The 13,191-nt window shown below is 42.2% G+C and overlaps 1 protein-coding gene across 7 annotated transcripts in view; it reads left to right on the top strand.

Moving 5' to 3' along the window:
- Window positions 1-982, top strand: part of JMJD1C (jumonji domain containing 1C) — a 333,639-nt gene extending 332,657 nt beyond the window's left edge. For all 7 annotated transcript variants that reach the window (XM_027590290.1, XM_027590272.2, XM_027590282.1 and 4 more), the window contains one exon: window positions 58-982. In XM_027590290.1, the coding sequence (XP_027446091.1) occupies window positions 58-147 (90 nt within the window). In that variant the 3' untranslated portion in view covers window positions 148-982. The remainder of the gene's footprint in view (window positions 1-57) is intronic.
- The last annotated feature ends 12,209 nt before the right edge of the window (window positions 983-13,191 follow it).

Here is a 13,191-nt window from a genome sequence, read left to right as displayed (position 1 = left end):
TTCATTTGTTACTTTATCTCCAGCTAAAGTGATTAGAAATACCAACATCTCTTTCAGGTTAAAAATATATTATATCATGCAGTCAAGGAAATGGTGAGAGCTTTGAAGATACATGAAGATGAAGTAGAGGATATGGAAGAAAATTAGGTGTGGTCCAGTTTGATGTTTTTAGGCCATTGAACTGGAATTACTTACTCTAGAACGATGATATGTATGCACATTGACTTAAGCTTCATAAAACCATCAGTGCCAAGAAATTCTCTTTTGCAGTAATTACTTGTTACTGATACCGCAGCAGTATAGCATACGTCACAGCTCCTGTGATTCAATGTTAGTTATGAAAACAAGCTAAATTTAAGAAGCAGCTCTTATAGCTGTTTTTGTATTATAGTGTATATGATGTTTGTGAAAATGCCAGATTTAAAATGATGTATTTATTTTTGAAAAAAAAAACCCACAAAATTCTATGCTATATTGTTGATCAAGTGTAAATGTGACCTTGTACAGTTTAATAAAATAACTGATATTTTTCACTACATTGAGACAGTTACTGTGAGAATAGGACACAAACACCAGCTATTGCCTGCATTTGGGAAATTGCTGAATCGCACAGCATTCATGTCATAATCAGAAAATTACTGCCAAATAATTGTAAAATTTGTAAAATATGAAGTATATAAAGTAGATACTAAATACGGACACTTCAATATTTTGTTGAAGCTATTGACTGTACAATTAAACATTTTCAAAAGGTGTAATTTATTTAAAATTGTCTCATTTTGGTAAAATTTATGTGAACTTTTAAAGCTAAATATTAAACTTAATATGCTATGTAAATATATACATATATACATTTAATGATGTATTTTTTTAAAACATTGGCTTGCTTTTATTTGTTAAAAGTGCAAGTGTTACATATGGCTTTGTACATTAAAGTTGAAAGGGGTTTTACATTTTCCATTAAAAGGACTTTATCAGAAAATGGCTTGTTCCAGCGTTCTTCCTCTTATGACACACATACTACTGGGGATTCATCATCATGATGACTACTAGCATTTTCTTATGATACAGTATTCTCTTCTGGAACATTTCTCCTTTGTTTTACTCTTAAAAGTTTCCAGCTTTTCTGTAGATTTTATGAGCCATCATCGCTTCTTGACCTTTTGGCTAAGATCAGGTATAGATTTTATGAGCCATAATAAGTGTTTCAGCTTACTTGTCCTGTGGGCCAACCAAAGAAAGGAATACAGGTAACTCCCATTTGTTGTGTATGAGCACATTTTCATTGAAAGAAGAACCCATAAATGAATTGTCCATGATTATGGGCATATGTGATCAACTTCAAGTAAGTGTTTTTCATAGCAGAGGTAGCTGATTATGGGTGGGAGGAAGGCAGTGGAGCAGTGGCGGGGAACAGGCTAAAGTCAGCCAGCCTCAGTTGAATATGAGCTCTGCTTGGTAATTTGCTTTAATTTGAAGTCTTGGTTTTAATAGCTGACTATTACCAGTTGGTTGCTTTGAGGTTCACAGAACCCTAGCTGAATGCTCCTGGAAATGCGTAGTCTTCCACTGACACCTGCAGGATATTTTTATTTTCATCTGAAAGCACATAGTTAAAAAGAAAAAAGTAGCCCAAGTTGTGACCTTGCACGTTGCTTAGTTTTCATCCTTTAGTTTATATCTACCATTTTTAGCTTCATGTGAGCTATTTATTATATCACCTTCCACTCCAGGCAGCATTCAGCCAGGAATGTGAGCAGTTACATTTCACATTAATGCCCCACATGGCACAAGAGTTAATGGGATGGATGATCGGGCAGGGAGCCCGATGTGGGGCTCGATCCCAGGACCCTGGGACCATGACCTGGGCCAAGGCAGATGCTTAACGACTGAGCCACCCAGGCACCCCTAGTTTTTGACTTTTTAATACTGTTTTTCAAAACATGTTTAATTGCATTTAAATGGTACTTTTTGCTTAACACTTTCAAAAGTCCTATGTGATTTAATTTTGTTGTGAAATTAATTTCAAGCCCAAGATATTAATTCTGGAGTGGACTGCCTGCTGGTCCCTTAAGTCTGCTAAGAACCCAGAGACTTATGCTGATTTCCTTCCAAAAGGTTTGGCTTCTTTGGCTGTTGTTTGAGCCACCTTTTTAACCATCCTATGACCCCTACAGAATAGCTGTGGCTTCTTTCAAAGCAAACACATCTGATAAGAGTATTCTATCCATGGTCTGAATTCCATGCTAGTGACTTAATTCTTGGTAAGGCAGGGTGGAGAGAATGGACTATGCTTACATCATTAAAAGACGTTTGACTTTTTGGAAGGCTGGGAGTTGTATTTGCTCCCTGTTGGAGCAATTCCTCTGACTGTTTACCTTGTTCCCTCCACCCTTTTGGTTGGCTCAGATGCTTCTTATATTTGAAGCCATCTGAGCATGTCTGTTTCTTCCTGATAGTGATAGAGTAAGTAATAAATGTGTAGAATAATCTGAAAACCTTCAAGGAGACTTTATACAGGGAAACTTGTGCTGAATATTTAGGTCCCTCCCATTTTACTGTAATTTGGACCTGAATCTGAATTCCTTTTCCTGACCAATGAATTACATGAGTCCAAATCCATTTCTCTTCTGCCAACACATTCTGGGATTCTAACACCCATAAAATGTCTAGTTTCTTGTTACTTCCCTTTGGTAGATGGAATACGAGTTTAATGATATCTGTGTGAGATTAGTGAGCTTGAGAAGAAAAATGTGCTCATACCTTTGCTTGTTCTGTGTGTGTATACGTGCTATAGATACAGAGATGTAAATTTAGCATGTTCTATCTCTAGATGCCATCCTATCAAAGATTCTGCCAGGCCAAATCAGGAACGTTGGCCACGGAAGAAGAAAAAGAAAATGATTCAATTACCGTTCTACCTCTATACTATGCACTATGAATTGGGGTATAGCAAGTGACCAAGATTCAGACTCAAGTTATGATGTACCTGGTTACACAGTAATCTCAGTAGTGACACCTTGAAACTATATGAAAGTTATAGGAACTGCATAGTATATGTTCTTTGGCTCTCATAGTAATCAACCTGATTCTTTTAATGAAAGCAAAATGACTTTAAAACAGAAATGAAATGTAAACGAGTTCCAGGACACTGGCTGCATACAAAGTGGGTTCCCTTTCCTGACTGGGAAGATTTTCACAGCTGACTTAAGCTCTTCACTCAGTTCTCTGTAAATAAGCCAACCAGCTGTAGTTCAGACTGGAGGATTCCCTGTCTTTTCTGTGTTTTGTCTTTGAAAAAGACCTCAGCCCTGGGGTCAGTGGATGGGCAAATTAAGAATGGTGTGTTGTATGTGTGGGTCACAGCCGGATTCCATTTTGAGAGGAGGTACATTCTGAGGACAAATGAGTCCCAACAATGCTCTCCTGGCCCCTAGTCTTTGACACCAAATTTGACAGATGCTGAAAGATTTGGATAGCTGGGTCAGGGAACAAATCAAAATGAAGAAGCACAAAACAAGATGGGGACTGACTTCCAAGGGTAGCCAGTATAGTCCTCTGCTTATATATAGTGAGGATGATAACTGATTCACAGGTCCTGTCAAGCTGTTGATACAGGGATGGGGAAAAAGCACAAGATCAATGGGAATATTTTGTTAGCAAACTTTTTTCCAGATGTAAATATTAAAGGTCAGCCTATAACTATTGTTTTGGGAAAGGAGATTGAATCCCTTGAATCCCATTACAGTCAGTCCCTAAAAATCACTGTACTATGCTGAGTCCAATTAAAAAAACCACAGGAGTTAAAAGGGGAGAAAGGGGGGATTTGGGCATAACATTGAAAAACTTTATCAGTGACACATTTTAAAAAATGAGACAATAGTGTCTTACATATGTTAAATGTTTAAGAAATAGATTAACACTATAAAATAAATACGGCACTTTACCTTGAAGAAAACAGACCAGAAAGTTGGTTTGGAAATGGGCATCAGAAAGCTTGCTGCTTTTGACAAAACACTGTGAAGTGGTCGAAATAGGGTTCTATGAAATCAGAGGGAAAGTGGTAACACCAGATGTGGATGGATGGATGGGGCTCAATACCATCATGAAGGTTCAGGTGGTGCAGTTTTCTGCATTCACTTAAGTTTTTCTTGCAGACAAAATTGTCCCTTAAGCAAACACAAAATGCACATCATGCTCAAATTGTTCCCTATAAATTTATGTTGGGACAGATTTGCACTTTCAAAACAATACTTACCGCTGAACTGACTGTACAACAAAAGATTCTTCAAAGCTTTGAGCCAATGAAGCCATAGGATTTCAGAAACAAATTCTAGTAAATTAAAAATTTGGCACATCTCTTGAATTGTTTATCCCATGCCTGGGTGCATCATCTCACATTCCCTCCCAGAGGAGAAATAAAAAGTAGCTATTGAGCCCAGTGACTAATGGTTATGTGTTCTAAAAGAAATGTATAAGTTCTAGAAATTGTAATCATGGGAAACTGCGTTCATCCCTTGTTAATGGAACTTTTGTGGAAATACATAGGACATACTGATTTATCATAGTCGGCTTTCAAGTATGCTGAGTTAGGAGTTCACATTTGGTTCTAAGTATTCCATTCACGTCTTTCCAACCATTAGCAGTTTCTTGAATTTTTCAAGTCCGGCATGTCAGAGAAATTACTGCCTGTGCTCTCTTCTAAGATTTTTATGGTTTCAGGTGTCACATTTAGGTCCTTAATCCATTTTGAGATTATTTTTGCGTATGGTGTAAGAAAGTGGGGTCCAGTTTCATTTTTTTGTATGTAGCTGTCCAGTTTTCCCAACACCGTTTCTTGAAGACTATCTTTTTTCCATTGCGTATCCTTGCCTCCTTTGTCGAAGATTAATTGACCATATAATCCTGGGTTTATTTCTGGGTTCTCTAGTCTGTTACTTTTTTTTTTTAAGATTTTATTTATTTATTTGACAGAGACACAGCGAGAGAGGGAACGCAAGCAGGGGGAGTGGGAGAGGGAGAAGCAGGCTTCTGGCAGAGCAGGGAGCCCGATGCGGGGCTCGATCCCAGGACCCTGGGATCATGACCTGAGCCAAAGGCAGACACTTAAATGACTGAGCCACCCAGGCGCCCCTCTATTCTGTTACATTAATCTGTGCATCTGTTTTTGTGCCAATACCATACTGATTACTACAGCTTTGTAGTATTTCTTGAAATCTGGATTGTGATATCTCTAGCTTTGTTCCTTTGTTTAGGTTGCTTTGGCTATTCAGGGTCTTTTGTGGTTCCCTGCACATTTTAGGATTGTTCTAGTTCTGTGGAAAATGCTGTTAGTGTTTTAATAGGGATTGCATTAAATCTATAGATTGCTTTGGGTGGTATGGACATTTTAACAGTATTTGTTCTTCCATTCCATGAGCATGGAATATTTTTTCCCTTTGTTTGAGTCATCTTCAGTTTCTTTCATCAGGGTTTTATAGTTTTCAGAGTACAAGTCTTTCATCTTCTCGGTTAAGTATGTTCCTAGGTATTTTATTACTTTTGGTAATACCATAAATGGGATTATTTTCTTAACTTCTTTTTCTGCTACTTCATTATTAGTGTATAGAAATTTCTGTATATCAACTTTGTATCTTGCAACCTTATGAATTGATTTATTAGTTCTAGTAGCTTTTTGGAGGAGTCTCTAGGATTTTCTACCTATGTCATCTGTAACTAGTGAAAGTGTTACTTCTTCTTTAGATGCCTTTTATTCCTTTTTCTTGTCTGATTGCTATGGCTAGGACTTCCAGTACTAGGTTGAATAAAAGTGGTGAGAGTGAACAGGCTTGTCTTCTTACTGACCTTAGAGGACAAACTCTCCATTTTTCACCATTAAGTATGATGTTAGCTGTGGGTTTTTCATAAATGGCCTTTTTTATGTTGAGGAATGTTCCCTCTAAACCTACTTTGTTGGTTTTTTTTTTTTTTATCATGAATGGATATTGTACTTTGTCAAATGCTTTTTCTACATCTATTGAAATGATCATTATCTTTTCTCTTGTTGATGTGCTTTGTCACACTGATTGATTTGTGAATATTTAACCCACCTACATCCCAGAAATAAATTCCACTTGGTCATGGTGAATGACTTTTTTTAAAGATTTATTTATTTGTTTGAGAGAGAGTGTGTGTGTGCATGGGGGGAGGGGCAGAGGGGGAGAATCTTCAAATAGACTTCCTGTTGAGCAAGAGCCCTGTGCAGGGCTGGATTGCGTGACCCATGAGATCATGACCTGAAACCAAGAGGCCAGTGCTCAACCAACAGCCACCCAGGTGCCCTGGTGAATGACTTTTTTTTTAAATGCATTGTTGGGTTTGGTTTGCTAATATTTTGTTGAGGAATTTTGCATCTGTGTTCATGAAATATATTGGCCCGTAGTTCTTTTTTGTAGTGTCTTTATCTGGTTTTGGTATCAGAGTAATGCCAGCCTTATAGGATAAATTTAGAAGCTTCCTTTCCTCTTCTGTTTTTTTGGGAACAGTTTTGAGAAGAATAGATATTCACTTTTCATCAAACGTTTGGTAGATGGCCCCTGTAAAGCCATCTGATTCCATTTCATTGCTGGTAATTGGTCTGTTCAAATTTTTTATTTCTTCCTGATTCAGTTTTAGGGGGTTATATATTTCTAGGAATTTATCCATTTCTTCTAGGTTGTCCAATTTGTTGGCATATAATTTTTTGTAGTAGTCCTTTATAATCCTTTGCATTTCTATAGTGTTAGTTATTTCTCCTCTTTCATTTCTGATTTTGAGTCTTTTTTTTTTTTAATGAGTCTGGCTAAAGGTTTATCAATTTTGTTGATCTTTTGAAACAACCAGTTCCTGATTTTATTATCTGTACTATTGTTTTTGTTTTGTTTTGTTTTGTTTTGTTTAGTTTGAATTTCTTTTATTTCTCCTCTAATCTCATTTCCTTCCTTCTTCTGGTTTTGGGTTTTGTTTGTTCTTTTTCTAGCTCCTTTAGGTGTAAGGTTAGGTTGTTTTATTTGAGATTTTTCTTGCTTCTTGAGGTAGGCTTGTATTGCTATATACTTCTCTCTTAGAACTACTTTTGCTGCATCCCAAAGATTTTGAACCATTGTGTTTTCATTTTCACTTGTCTCCATGTATTTTTTAATTTCCTCTTTGATTTCTTGGTTGACCCATTCATTTCTTAGTAGCATGTTATTTAACCTCCATGTATTTGTGTTCTTTCTGGATTTTTTCTGGTGGTTGATTTCTAGTTTCACAGTGTTGTGGTTGGAAAAGATGCATGGTATGACTTCAATCCTTTTGAATTTGTTGAGACTTGTTTTTTGGTCTAATATATGATTGATTCTGGAGAATGTTCCATGTGCACTTGAAAAGAACATGTATTCTGCTGTTTTAGGATGTTCTGAATATATCTTTTGGATCCATCTGGTCCAATGTGTCATTCAAAGCCACTCTTTCCTTCTTGATTTTGTTTGAATGATCTGTTCATTGTTGTAAGTGGGGTGTTAAAGTCCCCTACTATTATTGTATTACTGTCGATTACTTCCTTTATGTTTATTATTAGCTGCTTTGTGTATTTGGCTGCCCCCCATGTTGGGTGCATAAATATTTATACTTGTTATATCATCTTGTTGGGTTGTTACATTTATGATTGCTATAGTCTTTGTTTTAAAGTCTATTTTATAAATATATTTTTTTAAGATTGTATTTATTTCAGAGAGAGAGAGAGTACAAGCAGGGGGGAAGGGGCAGAGGAAGAGGGAGAAGGAGGCTCCCCACTGAGCAGGGAGCCCGATGCGGGGTTCGACCCCAGGACCCCGGGATCATGACCGGAGCCGAAGGCAGATGCTTAACCAACTGAGCCACCCAGGTGCCCCTAAAGTCTATTTTATCTGATAGTATTGAGTTGAGTCAGACCAGGCATCTGCCAGAGATGCAGTAGCACCAAACTGCAGGCTGCTTTTCCTGTGTTGTCCCCTGAAAAACTTTCATCGGTGGGCGGGGCCTGCGGCCAGATCAGTGGTTTGCCCCCAGTCCGAGTAGTGTGTGTGGTTATCTTACCCTCTGCCCGGGGCAGGAGTCACTTTGGAGGGGTCCTAGCCCCTGCTGGGCCTGCTTGCCCCATGCCAGGCTTGTGGCTCCTCTATGAATAGGCTCCGGCCAAGGGCATATTGGAGGGGTGAGGTCTGCAGGAGAGTGCAGGGGCCGGGTGAACGGTGTTAGCAAGCTCTGCACAGGTGTGCTTTGGGAGGGGACCTGGAGTGGAGGCCTGGGCGGAGGGGGCATGTCCCAAGGGGCCTATGTGGGTGGGGCGTACTGTTAGCAATTAGGTAGTGAGTGTTGGCACAGCGCTGGTTCCTACGGCTGTCTGGGCCAGAGGCGAGGGGGGCGGGGGGAGGGGATGGCGCCCACCAGCTCCTTGGTTTCTGGAGGAGTCTCTCAATGATCCCTGCCCCTCCATCATGCACTCTCAGATTAGTAAACAAATCTGCCTCCCATGTGCCCCAGAGGTTTTCAAATTGCTGCCTCTGTGCTGTGTCTCTGCAGGGTTGTTCCTAGTGCTAAGGGTGGGGACTGTTTCCTCTCGCCCTTCTGGCTCTCCCAGAGCTGAGCCCACTGACTGATTGTCAAAGTTACGGGTTTAAGCCCTGCAGATTGTAAGAACTCACGAAATTATGCCCCTCTGGTTTTCAAAGCCAAACATTTTGGGGATTTGTCTTCCCCATGCGGGTTCCAATGCCTGCGGTGCCTGTTGTGAGGGTCTCTCTCCTCTTCGGCACCCACAGTTCCCTCCCTCCCACGGACAGTCCCACAGGTCCCTTTAGCTCTCGACCACATTGCCACCCTTCCTACCCTCTTCTCTGCCTTTAGCTGTGAAGTCTGTTCTGCTAGACTTTGGGTCATTTTCTGGGTTGTTTACACTGCTGTGTTACCTAGCTGTACCTGCCGGACAAGGTGTGCTTAGCGTGCTCCTACTTCACCATCTTCCCCAGAAATCTCAATCAACTTTAAAGTATGAAACAAAGGTCTTTCTAGAACTTAACATTACCCAAAGTGTTAGGTATTTAGGGGCGCCTGGGCGGCTCAGTCGTTAAGTGTCTGCCTTCGGCTCAGGTCATGATCCCAAGGTCCTGGGATCGAGCCCCGCATCGGGCTCCCTGCTCCATGGGAAGCCTGCTTCTCCCTCTCACCCTCCCCCTGCTTGTGTTCCATCTCTCTCTGACAAAATAAAATCTTAAAAAAACAAAACAAAAACCAAAGTGTTGGGTATTTAAATAAGTGAAAACTACCTAAAGATGAAAAGGGGTCTGTGACCCATATCTCGCTCAATTTCTTGCTGCCTCCATAGTTTATTTAGTTTTAACCCTAAAACTAAAGGGTTTGGGGGCAGAGGTTAACATCTGTTTCAAATAGGCCCCTCCCTGAACAGCCATTTCCTCATAAGAACTCGTAAGAACCGGGAATTATCTGATCCAAAGCCAGTAAAAGATTACTGGTGGCAACAGAGGCTCTGGGACTTCATAATACCCTCAGCAGCAAAATTTTTCTTTGGGGAATTGACTTCAAAGGAGCATAGGCCTAAAAGTTGTCTGGTTCCTCAAACCAAGAACCCCTTTTCCAGGCTACAACCTCCCCTTCCTTGTTTTAGAAAGTATCCTTTACCTTTGAAGATTTTATTTGACAGAGAGACACAGCGAGAGCAGGAACACAAGCAGGGGGAGGGTGAGAGGGCGAAGCAGGCTTCCTGCAGAGCAGGGGGAGCCCGATGCGGGGCTCGATCCCAGGACCCTGGGATCATGACCTGAGCCGGAGGCAGACGCTTAACGACTGAGCCACCCAGGCGCCCCGAATGTATCCTTTACCTTTGGAAACGCCTCACGAGGCTTTAGTACTTCAGTCCTACCCCACTCCCTCATCATCTAACCTGTCTTGTATCCTTTGCACATCTTGGACTGTTCGGTAACCTTAAAGATATTCTCATTTGTATCCTTGATTCCTTCAATTTTTATCCCTGTCATAACAAGAATACCCTACCCTCTTTTTCCAACTTAACATCTACAACAGAGAAGCATATTCCAAATATTTTCCACTTCTTAAGACCAGGACCTGATCCTGACCCCCTCCCTTTTAGGAAATGAAAGGACAATCCGCATGAGCCTCCACCAAATTTCATGTGTCTTGCCATGATAGGATTCTGACCAACTTACAGTTCCTCTTTCCCATTTCTGACTCCATACTTTTGTTCATGCTGTTCTCTACCAAGAAAGCCATTTCCCCATCCTCTGATCGCCCTTACTTCTCCCGTGAAGGCTACACTAGCTACTTCATAGTTTTAGGGGCAGAAGGAAAGATGGCCTGTGTTAAATATCTGGTGCCTGTGTTCAGATTACACTGATTTGAGGATTTTTTTTCTGTCTATACATATCTACAAATGACTCTTGAATATGAGAATATTTACTAAATACTAGAGGAGTATTTAAATATGAGGCATTTACTCGTGCCCATCTGAGGATTTTTTACCTCTGCTGCCCACGGACCCCTTTGACCAACATGAACCAGGAGAGTTTCTCACCGTCCACTAGATGGCACTGCTTACTTGTTCAGCGGTGACGCTTAAAGGCTACTGTTCCAACTGGGACAAAGTAGACAAATCTTGAAGACACTCTCCTTTTCTAAACCATGCCACTGGGCCCCTGCAGAGGTCTCCAATTAGGCTACACTGGGACTATGACAAAATATAACAGTGATCACTTTTAGTCTTCACATCTATACCCTACTGGTCTAAAATGACCCAGTAGTAGCTGCTATTACAGTTCGTAAGCCCTTGGCTCTTCAAGTATTATAATCATCCTAAGGCTGACTGCCCCAAGCTAGTATTCACCTTCATCTTCTGAAACAACAAAACTTTAATCACGACTCCCCACAAATGAAAAGGGAGATGAGGCTTTCTACAACTGAGGGTAGAGACCACTTTCAGCTCCAAACACTCGGGAAGCAGAGTAGCTGAGGCCCAGGGATACCGTGTGTGCCTGCAGAGAAATGTGAATGACCAGGTCACTGAGCCCAAGTAGGGAAACTAGCCAACTCGGCCCCGCGTGGCCCTGGACAGCACGGGACTGCTAGGCCGCTTCCCTCCTGGCTCGGCTCCGACGCTGGGAGAAAATTTCACCTAAGTCACAAACTTCTGAGCCTCAATTTGTTTCTTATCAAGTCGGCTTTAAAAATTATGGCACACGGGGCGCCTGGGTGGCTCAGTCGTTGAGCCATCTGCCTTCAGCTCAGGTCATGGTCCCAGGGTCCTGGGATCGAGCCCCGCATCGGGCTCCCTGCTCCGCAGGAAGCCTGCTTCTCCCTCTCCCACTCCGCCTGCTTGTTGTGTTCCCTCTCTCGCTGTGTCTCTGTCAAATAAGTAAAATCTTAAAAAAAAAAATTTATGGCACACAAAATATATTAAAAGCAGTACCTACAAAGTGTTAAAAGCAGAACATAATGGATTTAATATTTTGAATTGACTTAGAGACGAAGTATTTTCATTATCTCAATAACCTTGATAAAACATGCGGGACAGACAATGGCTCTGAAGGAACGATCTTGAAAATATCTTGTTTCCTCTTAAGCATGGTTTCCAGGCAGGAGGCATGACCTGTGGTTACCATGGCAGGATGGCCGAGACTTTCTACATACCACTTACTTTCTGAACGAAATGTCTGTTGTCCTTCTGTGAAAAGCTGACAGTGAGAAACTTCCCGGCCTTTCTAACATGCAGCTGGTTATGTGGTCAACAGCGAGAGGCCACCACCAAGTAAGTTAGGACAAGAGCCCGCTAAGAATCCGGTACAAGCAGAATGCGTTGTCATTCCGTGCCAACAGGCTATTCTCAAGCTAAATGAAGACCCAGGAACACGGGAAAGCCCGGCAGGCAGCGGGGCCATGTGCCCAGAGGCTGGGTCTTTCAATTAAACAAAACAAGGGTTTTTTATTTCATTATCTACTCTATGGAAGACACCGTGAGACTGCTGCAAAGGTGCCAGTCATGCTGGTCAAGAGGCACATACGTTCTGTTAACAGATTCAAGCACAAAACTCAACGGAATAAACCAGATACGCACTAGTGTGAGAGCTTCAGAATAACATTAAGCAGAAGTCCATGCAACGCGCACTTGCTCTGGAGACGCTCAGAACGGGGTTCTGACGAACAGGTCCAAGTGCCGAAAGTGAGCGGAGGGCGGGGGGCCAGGGCACGCTGGCCGGGCGAGGGGGGATTGACTTAGAAAAGGTTCAGGTCAAAATACAGCAAAGCTCAGTTTCGGGAGAGAAATGGTGAGCTGGGTGAGTTTCTTTGGGGCACAAACTTTTATACTTTTTTTTAAGCAGGCTCCAGGCCCAGCCTGGAACCCAACGTGGGGCTTGAACTCACGACCCTGAGATCATGACCTAAGGGTCAGAGGCTTAACTGACTGTGCCACCCAGGCGCCCCTGGGGCACAAACTTAAAATCTGAAGTTTTGTGAGGAAGGTTAGGCAAGCAAAATACTCTGAATCTTTGATATTACAACACTGAGACGGACAAACTGACACAACTTTAACAGAATAGGAAGTCTTTTAAGAAGCTAGTTTATTTTTGGTTTCACCCACAGCAAGATGAGACATGAAAAAAACGTGGCCTCCACAAGCTCACTTCCATCTCATGCTCCTCCTGCCAGTTTCACCGCCAAACATGAGCCCAGTCCTACCCCTCGGCCCCACTGTCCCTGAGGTCGGTCTCTGAGGCAGTGTGGGGTCCTGCATCTGTCTGGCACTCCCACAATTCCACACAGTGAACACAGTCTAGGCTTTAAACACACCCCGTGGCCTGTAGCCGCGGGCTGCGCTCACGTCGTCCTCCTCTCCCTCCCTCCGGGAATGTCTGAGGCTGAGCCGGGGGGCCGGGGTACAGCCACCCCCTGCCTGCGCACTGTCCGTGTGGCGGGGCAAGAAGAGGGGGCACACTTAAACCTCAGGAGCTCCCTGTCCACCCCACTCTGTCGTAGGGGAAACGGACACACGCCCTGAAGCCCTGAAGCACGACTTTAACAAACACAAGGAATCACCTGGCTGAATCCCTTCAAGGGCATATGCAGAACTGACAACAGAGGAGCCACCCAAAACCTGCTTATCAACTGCCAACCACATTCAAC

Source organism: Zalophus californianus, chromosome 15 (genome assembly GCF_009762305.2).
Source record: "Zalophus californianus isolate mZalCal1 chromosome 15, mZalCal1.pri.v2, whole genome shotgun sequence".
NCBI lineage: Eukaryota > Metazoa > Chordata > Mammalia > Carnivora > Otariidae > Zalophus > Zalophus californianus.
Note: the sequence above shows the minus strand (reverse complement) of the source record. Positions and strands in the feature narration are given on the sequence as shown.